Source organism: Anneissia japonica, unplaced genomic scaffold, assembly GCF_011630105.1.
Source record: "Anneissia japonica isolate Jap-2015-1 unplaced genomic scaffold, ASM1163010v1 scaffold287990_len610157_cov183, whole genome shotgun sequence".
In the NCBI taxonomy this organism is placed as follows: Eukaryota; Metazoa; Echinodermata; class Crinoidea; order Comatulida; family Comatulidae; genus Anneissia; species Anneissia japonica.
Genome location: NW_022743371.1, coordinates 441,600 through 459,329, shown reverse-complemented (window position 1 = coordinate 459,329; position 17,730 = coordinate 441,600). Strand labels below are relative to the sequence as shown.

Sequence of the window (17,730 nt, the reverse complement as noted above, 5' to 3'; positions counted from 1 at the left end):
AATTTGAAAATGGTTTATCATTAAAAGAAATTACTAATTTTTTATTTGAGAATTATGTCATATCTTCTAGAGCAATCATTATGTGAAACACTGACTTAGAATCATGTCGTTTGCACATGAGTGATCAATAATGGCGAAGCCGATCAAATGCTCAAATTATGAGGACGAGATTAACTCATAAAACCCTACACATAATCGGTCTAAATGCCAGATTTAGAAACACATGGTAATTGATTTGACAACTTAAACATTTAGTGTGTTTAAATTAAATACTGTAAAACTAATAAGCTAAACCTAGGCCTACCTATTCATCTACCGTCGCTGCTGTTTGTAGAGATATGATTGGCATCGATTACAAACACTGATCGTGCCAGGATACCGCAGATCCAATACATTTTTTACTTAGATAATAACATAAACAAAGCTCGTATCATGCCGGCCTGGCTACTTGGTTCGGCGGGGTTTGTACGGATAGATATTGTTGTTTAAACACCATTTTATAAGAACTGTATATTTTCCATGATGTTACCACAATTGTGGAAATGAAGCAGGATAAAATAATTTGATTCGTGTATGTATAATATGTTTTATGAACTTGTTTAATAGGAGAACGTTTGTCGTAGTTGTCTAGGCGTAGGCATAGACTATGATGCATGCTGGAGTACTGCATGCAAGGCAAGCATGGTTAGTGACAAAATGGCTTGTAGTACCTATTCAAAGGAAGTGATCCTTGACGACTAGGTCCGCAGTAGTACGTTCATGGTTGGTCAGGGCCCTGGATGAGTGTGTGATATTAATGATATAATAATGATACTGACATAATATTCATAAAGTTTTTAGGTTACTGAATACTTTTAACTGAAATTTATGTCCCGCCACAACACATTTCCTTCCCCCTCCCTGCCCCACGACTTGCTACGCCAATGTATTACAATAATCTTTACTGAATACAGACAGTAATAGTTAGTATTTGCCTATAGTAATTCTGTAGTCATAAATTTATATGGACCTTTGTTTAGGCTAATTGTAAATCTTTTACCAGACTGTAAAATAAGGTGTGCACAGGGAATGTATCTCCTGCGCAAAAATTAGGCCTAGAATTTTGTCTGTGCATTTCGGAAAATAAGGGCCAATTTTGCTGAAAATTAGGTCCTATGATGTCCTATCTTTCATTCAACATACAACCAAGCAGTACAATAGTCAGTGGCGTAGGTAGGTGTGAATGGGCACCAGTAGAAGATTAATTACCGGGCCCATCGATGTGGTAAGGGAATTCCTTTAGGTTCTCAGAAAATTCATCGTAATAATTACTTCTTTTACCCCCTACTCCTAAGGCCTAGGCTAGTAATAAATACTAATGATAATCAGATTCGTAACTATTGTAAGAAGAACATATTCGATCTCAGTAGCTGTCCTAAACTAATTAAGAAAATCGTTGGAACATAATTTAACAACTGAAGTTGCGGGTCAGGGAATTCGAAACAGAGAAGCCAGGGAGGGTGAAGACCACCTCAGCCCCACTATGGTTAGGGCTGAGGTAAGAAAATTTATTATTATAGCACTTCTAGATGATTGGAAATGGCACTCTCACTTAAATTTTAATATAATTTCCTTTTTTCCCATTTCTTTTATAATTTAAAAAAAAAAAGATTTTCCGTGCAAATAGGATTAGGTTTTTGGGTTATCTTTAGCATAAATTACTGTACAGTGTGGGTGTTTCAAACGCAATGGCTAGATTCCAGACTGTAAAATAAGGCTTGTGCATATATCGCCATGCAAAAACTTAGAAAATCCATCATTTTGAAAATAAGACTGACTGATTACCACACAAACTTGGTAGAATTTAGGCCTTGGCCTACTGTTTATTATAGGTACTGTAGTTACACACTTTACGATTCTTTTTCTTATGCAAACTTGACTCAGATTCAGGTTCCTAAACTACTTGTCGGGAGTGTGAGCCATTCTTGGATGACCATACTCCAGGGGTGGGTATAAAATTGGGTTTGGTGGCAACAGTGAACTTTTTTATTTAAGACCGAGGCTGCACTCAAACTTTGATGTTTCCAGTGCACTTCTGGAAAACCTTCTTACACTGCTTTTTTTTTTTTTTCTTTTTTCTGAATTTCATGGTGCCTTTAACATTCCGGAGAATTATACAAAAGCACTGGCATCAGTTTCCCTGGTCACTAGAGGCTTAGTTGGTGACCAGCACATTTTTTGTAACTTTCTCAGTTCCCTGGGTAGTATCCCGATCTCACGATCAGAAGTCCGACACGTTCGTTGCATCACATGCTACGCTCAGTTTTAATATTACATTTTATAGGTAATCGGGGATGGGCCGTAAAAAACAAGGTGTTTTCTAGCCCACCTGTGCTATACTCCAACCATTAATGATTATCTTTCTTTACATCTGGCAGGTAAAGAAAAGAAAAAGTGGACAACGAACAGAAGACGCAAAGCGAGGACAATCATGTGCAGAATGGTAAAGCCTGGTCACTACTCTCTGGTGATGTGCTATATGTGGTTGTGTTGTTTACCAATTTCATTGACATCCCATATAGACATAAAAACGAAAAAAATTTTGAAGAATTTCCAGCGAGGTAAGACGACTTTTGACGAATATTAATTCTAATGTTTGTTTTATTTTTTATTTCACTGCTTGATTGGTCGAGCAGTTAAGTCAGGGGCACCGTAACCTTCAGCTCTAATATCGGCGCTGGTTCAAACGGCTCACTAGCCAATGGTTCCGGTGGTGGAACAAGTCTTCTCGAATAAGGACTTTAAACTGTAGCATTTGGCTTGTGTACACTTCAAAGAACCCAGTACCCCTGTTGTTTAATCGATATGCCACTTAGGATAGTGATTAAGTTTACTTATTGTCATATCCTTGCTCTTGTGCCTAAAGAAATGAAATGAAATGGAAAGATTCCCGCAGTACTGTATTGCAGTAACATGCTTTGTCTGAAAGTCGCTTAAGTACTTGATTATACCAAGAAAGCGAATAAACATTTAATAAACCACAGCAGGTATAGGCAAAATGGGTTGTGATATTCAAAGAAACTTTCATTTAACAAGACAAGATAATTGATAATTATTAACAAATGTGAGCTGAACTACTGTATTATTACTATATTGCTTTCTGAGTGCATTTAGAATTTTGCAAATTTATCTGGCAATTATTTCCGAGAATGTAGGTCACATTCAATAAAGATCTTGTAATTGTGGTTGATGAAGATACCATATCGCACATGATTTAAGTTCTATGATCAATTAAATCCTGGAAATTTCAAAAATAGGAGTGATGTCTTTCTCTACCTGACGGGTGTTCGTAATATAAATAGTTTTAAATTTTGACTAAATTATTCAAGGGTACGAGTAGCCTCCTGCCTGTTCTGCGGCATATCTATAGTTGGAGGTTTAAGCCCCGAAACAAGCTTATACCCCTCCCCAGGTACTATATGCCTGGGCACTTAAAATTTTCCTAAGCAATAACATTACGCTCTAGTAGATAGAAATCACTTTTTTTTGGCCTGCACAGGACCCCTTACAGTAATTATTTATAATAATACTTTATTAAGCCATCATTTGAAAAATGATATTTGGCCATCTCATAGGGTCTATTTGTTATTTTCTTCGTACCATTTAACTTAAATGTAATATTTACTTTATGTTTACAAAATTTTATTTATGGTAAAACTTTCCCCCGTTCGTTGGACACCAATACGGAAAATTCCAAGTCTCAGTTTTGGGGCTTAAACATTACATTACATTTTAATGCGTGCATCTATATCACTATCTCTCCACACAAAGAATTATACCGTATTTATTTTTTAAAATGCCCCGCTTTGAATAAACTTCCCCCTCGGATAAAGGCCCCCTCTAGAGCCTAATTTAGAACATCTCCCATGTACAAACACTCTGAGACGTTTCTTTTTTCCTCTAATAGACTCCCCCAATAAAAGAATGTAAACAAATCTTAATGTTGTACTCCGGTAGAATTACATGTTTTCTATTAAACCTTTCCAGGATCAATAATTTCACGCAATAACACATTTTGAGGGTAGTTGATGTGTTGTAGTTCTATGTATACAGTGGAATTATGTGGCATTTATTTAAATAAATGCTATACAGATTCTTATTTACACCAAAAAAATAAACTTAACAATAAATACCCCGGGGTGTTAATTTATATAAACCTTGATTATATTTCTTTTCAATTCCTTTCAGATTGATTACTAAATTCCTTATAATGTTTCTCCATAAATATAAATTATTGTAATTGATTATAAACATATTATGACTGATTTATGTTTAGTTTACCATACTATTACCATTATTTATAATTTTCCTTACAATTCAAAGCCGCTTCGGATCTCTTTGATTCTTCTTCTTGTTACTTCTTGTACATTAAATGTTCAATGATTATACACATTACTTCATTTTAATATTATACAGAAATTTATACTATACTGTACTATAATTCAATTTATAAGACTTAAACGGTACTTATGGCTTTGAATTTTATATAAATTAAATTTGTAAATAAAATTGCTTTTAATCTCTTAAAAGCACGAGACATAGTATTCCTTACATAGTAATAAGATTAACAATTCAATCTTGTATAAATTTTATATAACCGGATCAACATACAGTAGGCCTACTGTAGGCAACCCTTGCTAAAAAGGTACACTTTGTCCATCAAAAGGCTTCAATGAATGGAATAACTTGTTCGAAGCACAAACTCCTGTAGACCTAACCCAGTAGGCCTATCGTTACGATTTTTAATTGTACAGGAAATCTACTCGTCACCCTCGTAGGAGAAATACGTGAATTAATGTATGGGTAACAAAGGAGTGAATAAGTTTGCTTTCTCAGAGTCCTTGGCATTAGTAACTTGTTTTTTACTTCTGTGTTTTATATGTTTCATCAAAAGTCATTTTTGTGCAGCAATTCAATTCAAAGAATCAAATCAAATTAAACCATACTTTCTCTTTTGCGAAACACACTGAAATTTTCCTGTCCACATTGAACACCTGACCTTCATTCTGGGCAGATTGGATGACGGGGCAATTCTATTTTTTAATCTATACTGTAAGAAAAATCTTACCCAGTTTTAGGTTGGACAAACTTCAAATTTTATGTTTCAGTTGCAGATTTACACATATACTGTAAGTAGGTACAGTACCGTTTTTTAGGCTTCTTCCTTTGTACCAGGTGACCACGTACTGTAAAATGTTATGATACTGTATAAGATGTCAAAATTGCAACCCAGGTTTAGATGAAGATGAGTCTGCCCAGGTCTCGTATTGCAGTACCAGAGCTGACTTTATAGTTGGACTAAATTTAGGTTGCCTTTGGGTTGCCTTAAAATTTATTGATTGTTCACACTTTTAAAAAAAGTGGCCCGAGGCTGTCCTGAGCCAACATAACTATTAAGTGGTCTCAAATACTGGTCTTAAAGACAGCTTTCTGGACCGGGGTTTTCATGGTCTTTAGCAGCTTTGGTCTCTAATTAGAATAATAAAAGATAAAAGAAATCTGTTAATTTTAGGACTACAAAATTAAAGTGGTCTTTAATTGGAGGTAGTCCTTAATTGGAGGGTCTTTCATTGGAGGGAGATGTGTACTATGTTATTTAAGTTCCACAGAGCCAATAAAGTTTACAGCCTATTCCAAATGATAAGTGTAATTAAGATATAATATCTTTTGTCATTATTATATTATTATTATTACCAAATAAATCATATACAAAATCTGTGTTCCTGCCTGCCAATCTGTCCACTTATGTCTGTCTGTAAACTACACCTGTCCATCAGTCAGTCAATTAATCAATCAATCAATCAATCAATTTAATGGCATATAAAATACAAAGACATGATATTTTATTTTACCTCATTTATGTACCTGTATCTTTTATGGTTATGGATTTTTTTCATGAGAATTATTTACAATAACAAATTAAGTTTATTGATATTATTTTTGAAAATATTCTTTTTTAATAATGAGGACTTTGTAAAAGCATGTGATGTGAAAAGTGTTGTTTTTACATCAAATATCTATCTGGTTCTCCTGCTTAAATCTAGTCTACACATTAAAATGCGCTTATCTGTCTCAAGTAATCATATTAATGGGTAGAGAATATTTGCAGAAAGAATAAACATACTTATTGCATTCATATGTGTAATAAAAAGAACCTGTTTATTCTAACCACAAAAATCATTTAGTGTGACAGGTAAATTGAAATCTTTATGATTCTGATCTACGCGAGAATCAAGCAAATGCTATTTATGAGGTTTATGCACTGAGAGTAGATAAAAGACAAGAACACTTAATGGCAAGTAAAAAAAAAAAAAAGTTTCTCATCCTAATATTTTGAAAAAGGAGAATGAGGACACTTTCCTTTCCTATCCCCAACCACGAATGATAGAGAGAGGAATTTTGCTGATGCGAGTTAGCCAGATTTTTGTACGTTTCGTATGGAAATAAAGAAAAAGAAATTGGTGAGGCAGAGCAAATGGATGTGTGAGGGAATGAGAAACCAGTAATTTTTTTTATTTGGCCTAAACACAGGAAAGAGATTATTTTAATTCTTCTATGAATAATATAAAAACATTATTGTAACTGGACAAAAATAAATGATTTATGAAAGGTAATTTAAAATTATTATTTCAATTTGTGCAAACTGGTGTAACAAAATATAATCTAAACCAAAAAAAAAAAAAAAAAGTAAAAATCCTTGATCTTTAATTATTTAAGCAATAAATTACAAGTATTAGAAAACAGAGCAGTTAAAATAAAAACAAAAATCTAGCAGCAATTGTGTATACTGTAACTTTAAATTTAGTGGACTTAATTTTGATAGATCTTTAGAAGAGGGCTAGAGAATAATAAAGATATTATTTTTCCTTATTTGGCAAGATTGTATACCAAAAACATCTTTTTAGAGGAGAAAATGAAAATGTTATTGAGGCGGGAGTTGTATAAGTGTTGTATAAGTGTGCACTGTTTGTATAGAGGGTGAAGCGTAACACGTCCACAGAATAACTGGAGTATAATTCAAACCCCAATTTTCAAAATTATAATACAGTAGTTCTAAAGTAAGTTTACTGTATACTAAAAAAAAAAAACACAAAATACAGACAATCTCTTTTGGTAAAGGCTGTGGCGTATGTAGGGTTATTGACATGCATGCAGTTTGGAGAGGGGGAATGGAGGTTAAAAACAGCACTCAATGATTAAAGTGAGGGAGAACTTGCAAAATAATGAGGTAATTTTTACTGCTTGAGTGTACTATTTTTGCTCAGGAAGTGTTCAGTGGTGGGTTGGTGGTGTTTACAGAATATGCAGTATGCTGTTTGGTAAAGGAATATTTTAATTAATTATGCCAACCAAAAACTCATGGTTGATAATTTTCGTTTGTTATGATTAATAATTTTTTTATAGAATAATTTTTTAACAAGTTATAAAGTACAATGGAGAGGTCTTTGGCAGGTATTAGACATTACTTAACCTTTTCATCTAAACACCGACAGATAGCTAAGTGAAAATTTATCAGCAACCATTTCACAATTTACGGTCCATCAAGAAAAACAGTAATTTTTTCAAAGAATTTAATATATTTTTTCACCCCTAAGCACTTTAATTATTAGCCGCACAATGCCGAAACAAGAAAATTAATTTACTATTGATTTAAAATCTGCCAAGTTGCACTTTTGTGCATGCTTTTTGCAGTTAATTACAACATCATGTGATCGATTCACTCGAGCTGTGTTGTACTATCTGTGGTGCAGTGACCCAAATCGATCATTTACTTTTCTATTTGTCTCTTTATAATTACGTTTTTTTCTCTTTTTTCCCTTAATTCTTTGTTTCACCTCACTAGCTAGTGTTGTTTGGTCCAGGTTAGGAGGCACCTGATCCCAGAAAAGATCAAAACTTGACCGATACTAACCGGAGTATATACTGTATACACACAGATCTCCAGTTGGCGGTGTTAGTTTAACCCCATACAGTACTTCGGTTTAATCACTAGCTTGGTTTTTCCTTTTTCCTTTGCTTTATTTAGTTTTTTTCATTGTCTTCTTATCTATGGTTGAGCCCATAAAGAACTCCTTTATTTGTGCTATATAAATCCATCTGTTACTATTAAAGAAATATAGAATCATCCCGATTCCCAAACAATTGTAAGGTGAAATCATATAATGTAGTGGTCAAGATAAAAACAATTCACGTCTGATAGATCAAAATTTGGAAATAGGTCTAAAGTCTTGGTTGAATCAAGAAGAGATATGATTGTATCGATGGTTCTTTTTGCGTTTATTTTCTAGCATTTCATTGAAATAATTAAGAATAAATGAATAAAGGAAGAAGGTCAAAGAAAACAAAATATAGCCATATATGATAAAAAATGGGAAAAGTAAGAAGCACATAATAATTTAAAATTTTAAATTCTAGATTTTCTCCTGTAGCATGTGCATTAATTTTTAATTCATTGTCTTTTTGTTATCTTTTAAAATTATAAATAATATATTACGATTAATGCTTGTAACACCTCATCTTAAAGTGCATTTATCTACAAATCCTATACAAAATCTGTGGTTTACTGTATCAATATATTCATCATCCCAAATGTAGGATTCAGTCTTGATAATGAAACAAGTTTTCGACACAGAAGAGGGCAGTGTTTTTTGACGTATCTAGGGGATGCGTGGGGATGCATTTCCCCCTTTAAAAAAAACTCATATCTCCCATTTCTCCCCCCACCCCCAAGAAAAAAAAAATACGTTCTAGGAGTTAAAAATCACTTTAAATCACCTTATTATTTGAGCAAATTCCACCTCACCTAATCTTCAAGCACCTGCCCCCCCCCCCATTTCACTTTTACACCATTTCAAGAATTGCTACATCACTGCATTGTTGTGGTGATGACTCTGTGGTCAAGATGCTGCTTTCCATTTCAAATGCCTTCCATGCATCTGAGGATGCAACATGCTACATCCAGCTACCTGTAGCCAGCTGGATCCATCAAGGAGCTGACTCTGGCATTGTCCACTGCTTGACAAGAGCACTCATCAAATTCAAATCATAAAATTCAAACAATTTTATTATTCTTTCAATTTAATCTCATCATTTTCTCTTCTGTTAAGTTGCCGCCTTCATCTTGTTGAAGATTCTGCAGCTGTCTAAAAGGTCATGCCTGTCTGTGTTTGCTATTTATATGTCTTGTTAATATTCTACACAACACCACTGTGCAGGGGGTCACAAGTTGGGTGTGCTTATGAAAAGAGCATCATGCCTGCAGATTTGTGATACTATATAATAGCTTTGAAATTACATTCTGTAAAATACCTTTTACTCAGTGACAGTCACTCACAACTTTAATATTTCTTTGTCTGGAATTCCAGGTATGGTATTCATTGAAAAAGATAACATTCAATTTTTTAGAAAAATGCTAAAATAAGTTGCTCCTAATTTGCCAAATGTGTTATATTTAACATTAATTTTAAACTAACTGTCTAATTAAAACACTGACTGTGAAAAATAATTTAGAAGTGATGTAATAATGTTGAATTTTCATTGAAAAAGAAGCTTAATCATATAAAAGCCTGTCCAGGCTATCAAATTAACAAAAACATGTGATATACCTTTAAATATGGTCATGATGACATCACATCATGAACATATATAGGCACATCATGACTATATATGGGCATACAGCAGTTTTTTGTCAAAGAAAATTTGATGTGAACAGAGCTTAAAATGATATAACATATACAGAATAGAAATAAATAAATGAAATAATAATAGTAATAATAATAATAATAATCAAAAAATTATAATGATAATAAAAAATAATAGTAATTAATTTATAATAATAGCAGTAAAAAAAATAATAATAATCATATTAATAATAATAATAGCAGTAAAAACATAATAATAAAATAATAATAATAATAATAATAATTAAAAAAATAATAATTAAAAAATAAAATAATAATAATAATAATAATAAAAGATAATAATAATAAAATAATAGATTAATTAATAATAATGTCAGTAAAAAATAATAATAATCATAATATTAATAATAATAGCAGTAAAAACATAATAATGAAATAATAATAATAATAATAATAATAAAAGATAATAATAATAAAATAATAGTAATTAATTAATAATAATAGCAGTAAAAAAAATAATAATCATAATATTAATAATAATAATAATAATAGCAGTAAAAACATAATAATGAAATAATAATGATAATAATTGAAAAAATAATAATTAAAATAAAATAATAATAATAATATTAAATAATAAAAATAAAATAATAGTAATTATTAATAATAATATTAGCAGTAAAAAAAATAATAATAGCAGTAAAAATATAATAATAAAATAATAATAATAATAATAAATAATAATAATGAAATAATAGTAATTAATTAATAATAATGGCAGTAAAAAATAATAATGATAATTATAATAATAATAATAATAATTAAAGAAAATAATAAAAAAGTAATAATAATAATAATAAAAATAATACAAAATAAAAATTAAATAATAAATAATAATTAAATATATGATATATATGAAACAAATTTGTATAGTATGGCAAGTTGGTCATTTTTTTGAAATAATGCTATATATGTAGATTTACAAGAATTAAGCAGTGTAATTTCAATTTCTCTATTTCCGAAATGAAATTTTAAATTATTGTATTATAGAAGAAGAGTTACAATTAGAGAAAATCATTTAATCTGTGTCGACCTCATTATTTGCGAATAGCACAATTACTAGAAGACTGTTATCGCGCATAACTCATTCATCTCCTAGCATATTATCATTGCGCGGTGGCCAACGATGCGATGAAAAACCACATTATTACGCTAGATTCAATTATACAAAAATATGTGGTGTATTGTATTGCGTCATTATAACAATTGAAAATTCAACTCTGTAATGCTTTTATTTCATTTACTGTCCGTTTCAGTCTATAAATAGTAAAATATTATAACTTAATAATTTGCATTGAATAAATCTTGTAAAATATGTATTACACGTGTTGGATGTGTTAGCAAAGAGCGTGGAATATTATTCACGTTATTAAACATTACTCAATGACTTGTGATGTGGGAAGTAGGTTTTTAGGTTTTTAAAATGATTTATTGATGATATTATAGCAATTTTATGAACAATTTATCTTTCTCATGGCATATTTTATTTTTATACCTCCAGATACATTTTAACATTAATTTTGATTTGTTGGGCCTAGTTTAGTGGTGAAATGGATTTTTGCAAAAGTTATTTTTGATAGATTTTTTGTTTTTTTTTTAACCTGTAGATATAAAATACAGTGGTAATGATGTATTGAATTTTATTTTATATAAATTACAAATTATTATTTTAATAAATTGTTGGAAACCCTCTATGCGATTTACATTAAAAGCAAAAGCTGGCTCAGAATTTTTTTAAAATTATGATAAAACAATGAGTGAAAAATCAATATACAGTAACAAAATCAATATAAAATAATTAAATGCTATTCCTTTTTGTCAAGTGTCACTACACCGCAAAATAAGATACTAGATAGATGGCGCATTATTAAAGTGATGTTTACACAGTACGATAACACGCCACTCATACAATAATAATAATAATAATAATAATAATAATAATAATAATAATAATAACAATAAATAGCAATAGGTAGATTTATAAGGGTGCAAATACACAAGGTCTCTAAGCACCCTGTCTGGACCTACATCTACAGTATCTACGATACCATCACAATGTATTGATTAAATATAAAAATCAATAAACCAATTTAATGTTCAAAATACGATTTTGACGTAGAGTAATCGTTGTTATACTTGCACGGATAATAATAAATATTTGCGTGAAAAAGTGGCTTTTCTAATATTTTTACATTTGCACGTGCAAAACCAATTTATAAAAGGTAGAAGTGGCCAGTTAAAATTTCTTGCAATAAAATGTTTAATGGGACCCTTTTTTACAAAGGAAATTTCTTTTAAAGTGACCTTTTAATATTTGTATTTTACATTCACATAGGCAGTAAAAATATCTTTATAACACATTGCCTGCCAGACCTTTTTTTTTCAGACTTTGTCTGGAATGCCATAGAAAGTTTACCTGTACAAATGTACTTTCTTGAAATGTTATCAAGTCACATATCATCAAAATGGTGTGTCTGATAAATTGGCGGGAAAATGTTTAGAGACGAGAAAACTTGTTGCTGGCAATGTGGCAGTACTTTCCAAAGCCTCTGCCAAGTGCAAGTTTTCCCGTCCGCTTTTTGCATTTGTTGGTATGTGTTCAGAGGACGCCCTACTCGCCCACTCAACAAAAATACATACGTTATTTGTACGTTATCATCTAGGTGTATTTTCCCCAAACTATCAACCATTAAGTCTGTGGTTCTACAATGTATAACAATGAAGTAACATACGCTAGAATGTTACCCCAGTTTTGATGAGTATAGTCGTCCCTAGCGCCCTCAGCAGCCCCCTGTGGGACGAGTATACTCGTGGCTGGCAGCGAACATGTTAAAAGTGACTATTTTTACATTAGCGTGCAATAAAAATTGTTTTAAAGCTACATTTTTTTTTCTCGCGTGACAATAAAATGTTTGCTTAAAGTGATGCATTCTCACTTGTTGTAGAGATAATTAAATTATATATGCAACCGAATTACATTGTCAGCAATTCTACAGCTGTGCCTGTAGCACGCTACCAATTCTACTATAAAAAAAATTGTAAAATGATGTAACGTTAATAAATATAGTCTCATTTATCCAGATGTACATAGGAATCATTTTCACACTACCATGATGGTTGGGATCTGATGTAAGAAAATTTATGATTATGGCAATAACATTTTTTAGAATTTACCATCAAAATTTTATTTGTATTTTTTTCTCTGCCTAGTTGCTAATTGGAAAAACCATTTTGCTAAATAAAAAAACAATATTTGTTAAATTTTTTTTTTTATTCTGACGATCTTTAACAAAATAACTTAGTTTAACGTAGTATAAAAAAAATTGTTTGATTGATTGATAAATTGATTGACTGATTGATTGATTGACTTTATTTGGAACTCGGTAATACAATACAAAAATATGATAAAGCAGAATACGGAGGATAACACAAAAAAGTCAAAACTTCCGTTGAGGTACACATTTTTCAACTGGTATCCATTTCAATTGATTGAAATAAACATAATTTATATGAGTACGAGGAAGTAGTTTCAAAACAATTTTAATAAATTTATTTTGGCAAATTTGCAATCTGGATTTATTTTTTTGTTTTAAGTCACTATACCAAGATGTACATGCATAGCCTACAAAGTGACATTGTACTAAAGACCGATGCAAGCATTTTCATTGTGTCTTCATCTAACTACTGTAAAACCTCGAATAGAAGCCATGGGCTACTTGTTTTTTTTTTTTAGGATCCTTGGATGGGCTTCTTTTCGAGAGTACTTTTGCAAACTAAAACGGGGGCTTCTTTCATAATGAATACTGTAAGTTTAGGAATTGCTACTATACATCATTATTTTTGATGTACCAGTCTCAATTTTAATTGAGTTACATATTTTTCAACTGGTATCCATTTCAATTGATTGAAATAAACATAATTTATATGAGTACGAGGAAGTAGTTTCAAAACAATTTTAATCAATTTATTTTGGCAAATTTGCAATCTGGATTTATTTTTTTGTTTTAAGTCACTATACCAAGATGTACATGCATAGCCTACAAAGTGACATTGTACTAAAGACCGATGCAAGCATTTTCATTGTGTCTTCATCTAACTACTGTAAAACCTCGAATAGAAGCCATGGGCTACTTGTTTTTTTTTTAGGATCCTTGGATGGGCTTCTTTTCGAGAGTACTTTTGCAAACTAAAACGGGGGCTTCTTTCATAATGAATACTATAGTGTAAGTTTAGGAATTGCTACTATACAACATTTTTCAACTATGGAATTCAAAATTCTGTTTAATATTTTTTAAAATGTTAACCATGCTAGTACAATTAAGTACTATTGATACTGACACGATATCATAATCATACACACAATCAGTCTGAATGTGTAGTATCTCGAAAGAAGCCCATATTATCTTGATAAGGAGCCCATTGGCATCTTTTGAGATGGGCTTCTTTTCAAGATTACTTTTATCAGCTGAAGGGGGGGAGAAGGCTTCTTTTTGAGATTGGTCTCTTCTCGAGATTAAGCTTGACAAGGCTTCTATTTGAGGTTTTATGGTATTAGATTTTCTTGATATCATCATCATCATCCTGTTTGTCCCTTCATGGGGGAGTCAGGTTGTCTCATGATGTTATGTATTTTCTTTAATTTACTTTCAGAACGATAGCCATATTTTTACCTGAAATATATTGTATAGTGTCATCAACGTTTTAATTTCAATAACTTCTTTTCTTTATCAGAGATTGGAGGTCATGTAAAGGAAGAGAGACTTGTTGCCATTGACACAGCTCATTCAACAATTTCAAGAGAAATTCATCTATCAGGCTTTCATAGGTATTTCTTTGTTCTTTTTACATCCAACCGCAAGCTTAGGATATTATCTTTATGTCATGTTTTTTCCAAAAGACTGAAAAAAATAAAAGGAAAAATATCTTTCTTTTTGAAGATGATAGTGATTGGCATGCTGGTACTAGTACAAGCATTTATAATGCACCACTTCCTTGAGGTTATAAAGCGAACTTCTTTTCCCTGGTCATTTGGGTCCCTGGTAATCAGCGCAGGAGCAGGCAATCCCACCAGATACCCATTTATACTCCTATGTAGAGAGAAGCAATGCTGATATAGTGCCTTGCTCAAGGGCACACGTGAAATGCACAGCAAGGGATTGAAACCCCAACCTCAAGGTTGGAAAACCAAACTGCTGCAGCAAACAGCTTTCACCCAACACACTCTTCTTTCCGGTTTCACTGTCGCTGATTGCAGACTCATTAGTGTTTGTTTAGATATTTTCCATAGCGTATGCTTAATTTAAACATATTTGATCAACACAATTTGTATCCGTATCTGTTCTACATCATCATATAAAATCTGATGGAGACTATATATTGAATATGACAGATATAAAATTGATAGTAGGCCTATGCCCTACTTTAATGTGCAATTTGAACATTTGGTACATAGTTGAATCTTTGGTTAGCTATTGAACTCTCTCTTGGATCTGTGCTGAAGAAAAAAACTTGCACTTTTAATTATACACAGCACAGCTGCTATTATGTACTTTTTTTAATGTTGAAGCTTTTTAATATCTCTGCTCCACTTTTATATTACTCTATAAAATATGCCTTTGTTTTGTATAGTAGTATATTTTTAATAAATTGCATGTTGTACTATTCAAGTTGCTTGATTAAAAAATTGCACTTAATCTTTAATGCAGAGAAACAGATTAAAAAAAAAAATATGGATTACTTTAACTATAGATGGCGCTATTTTAGATAAGATCTTTCTAGTAATATTTATTTCTTCAGAAGAGTAAATTTTTTTCCCAGCCAGGCGAGATTTTTTTTTATACCTTGTTTGGTGAACCCACCGGCTTCAAATATTGATGATTTCAAATAAAAATAAAATTTTATTTCTGACCAATTAGCGCACACGCCGCCACGAAAAAAGTGGAAATTTCAGAAAAAAATAAAGGTTTTTAATAATTTTATTACACCCTCCGCTGCCTTGAAATCTCCAAATTTAAGATACATAAATGTATATTTCTTCCTAAGTATATAAGTTTGAAGCATTTAACCATTCCTATTATACATTCACCAATAAAATTTTATTTTTATTTTATCCTCCGTCTGGATAGTTTTTTGCAAATCTTTTTGCTAAATAAGAAAACAAAATTTTATTTTTATTTTAATTCCGCCCTCCGATAATCTTTAAAAAAATAAGTACGCGAAACAAGGAATAAAAAAAAGTCTCGCCTCAGCATCATATGCTGTACAAAGTCTTTCTACATTTTTATATATTATTTGTTATTAATAATAAACAGGTATGTACAGTAAACATGTTAGGGGTTATTCACACTATCAACATTTCCACAAGTGTACAAACAGTACTCTTTTTCTATACCCACTCCCTCCCTTCTGAATCAGTACATTAAAAAAATGTTGATTTTGCAAAACCATTGTGAAATCAACTAAAGTACTGTATTTGGTTACTTAAAAATGTATCTATGCAAATGGTTGTATTATACGCGGTCATAATTTGAATCAACATTTTCATTTTCCATCTTAAAAAATCATTTTCCTTTGCTTCTCCACTCTGTGGAATGAATTGTCTGAATACATCAAGTAAGTGCCACACTAGAGAACTTCAAGGCCTTACTCAAAACTAATCTTTTTCTTTCATTGCCCTCTTCTTCTCCCTCTCTGCTTCTTTAGTGTTTGTACCAGAGTGTGCGTGGTTGTGGCCTGGTAGCATCAGCGACAACCATCAATTGATGGTTGCAAAAACCTGTACTGATACTAGTACCAGTTACAACTCTCAACTTCACCTCTACCAGTACCATTGTAGCCCAGTATCATCAAGTTATTTTTCATGCAATATTTCAATTTTATTGTAGGATATTGTGTCTCTAGGTGCTAAAAGTAGTACAAAGTACTTGGCGTGCATAATGTTAATCAGTAAACCCACTGTTGAAATTTTATTTCCATCATCTGCACTTTTTAATATTTAAATACAACACATTATGAACTATAATATTGTAAAAATGTTATTTTTAAATTAAGCAAACAAAGCTTGATGGATTTTTATGAGTAGCCCTACACTGTGGTATTGATTATTGATTTTCATTTTTCAGCAGTCTCTGTGTGAGAATTGCAAAACAAGGAGGACACACTATTTGTGTTGTCATTATATTTTTATATATTGTTTAGTATTTATTATTATATTTTTATATATTGTTTAGTATTAGGCAAGACTTTTTTTATACCTTGTTTAGTGAATCCGCCACCTGCCAAAAATTAAATTTTTTGGTCAATTAGCATAACTGCTGCCACAAAAAATGGAAATTTTAGAAAAAAAATTTTTATTAATTTATTTTTATTACGTACTCAGCTTCCACAAAAAAAAGGGAAAGTTTTTCTTTATTTTTATTATGCCCGCCACTGCCTTGAAACATTTTCAAGTTTTGCATATGTTTGCACTCCATTTCAAATCTAATGGATCAAAAGTCTGACGTTTATTCAAGAAATCTTTACCTATGAAATTGCCTTGGTCACCTGCATACATGCCAAGTTTGAGTTTGGCTGTGGATGGAGATTTGAACAGGAACGAAACAATTTAGGCGTGGGTAGAGGGCCCGCCTAGGGCCCGGGAAATTTTTAGGCCTAGATGCTCTCTGGTGCACTCTGAGCAGATCTCTAGTGCTCAAATTAAATCTTAAAAATGGGGTAATATATACTAACATTTTTTGAAAAATAAAATTCTATAGCTTTATTTAAGTGTTAAAACTCTTAACTTTATTTATTTTTTTCAACAAAATTTTCAAAATACTCAAATACACGTTTTATATTTGACAAACAATTCTTTTGTTAAAACAAGTTAAACAGAAAAGGAGATCTGTGTAAAAGAGAGGCTGAAGCATCATTTGCTCTCTTTTGATGAATGTAACTGGTTGTATGCCCAAGTTGCACCCTTAGCTTTCTTTAAAATAGAAATGACGTAATG

General features: G+C 31.4%; 1 protein-coding gene across 1 annotated transcript in view; it reads left to right on the top strand.

The window, feature by feature from the left end:
* Window positions 1–430: 430 nt before the first annotated feature.
* Window positions 431–17,730, top strand: part of LOC117119460 (phosphatidylinositol-glycan biosynthesis class X protein-like) — a 57,280-nt gene continuing 39,980 nt past the window's right edge. The window contains exons 1-3 of the mRNA XM_033264294.1: window positions 431–571; window positions 2,418–2,600; window positions 14,472–14,565. Of these exons, the coding sequence (XP_033120185.1) occupies window positions 2,471–2,600; window positions 14,472–14,565 (224 nt within the window). The 5' untranslated portion in view covers window positions 431–571; window positions 2,418–2,470. The remainder of the gene's footprint in view (window positions 572–2,417; window positions 2,601–14,471; window positions 14,566–17,730) is intronic.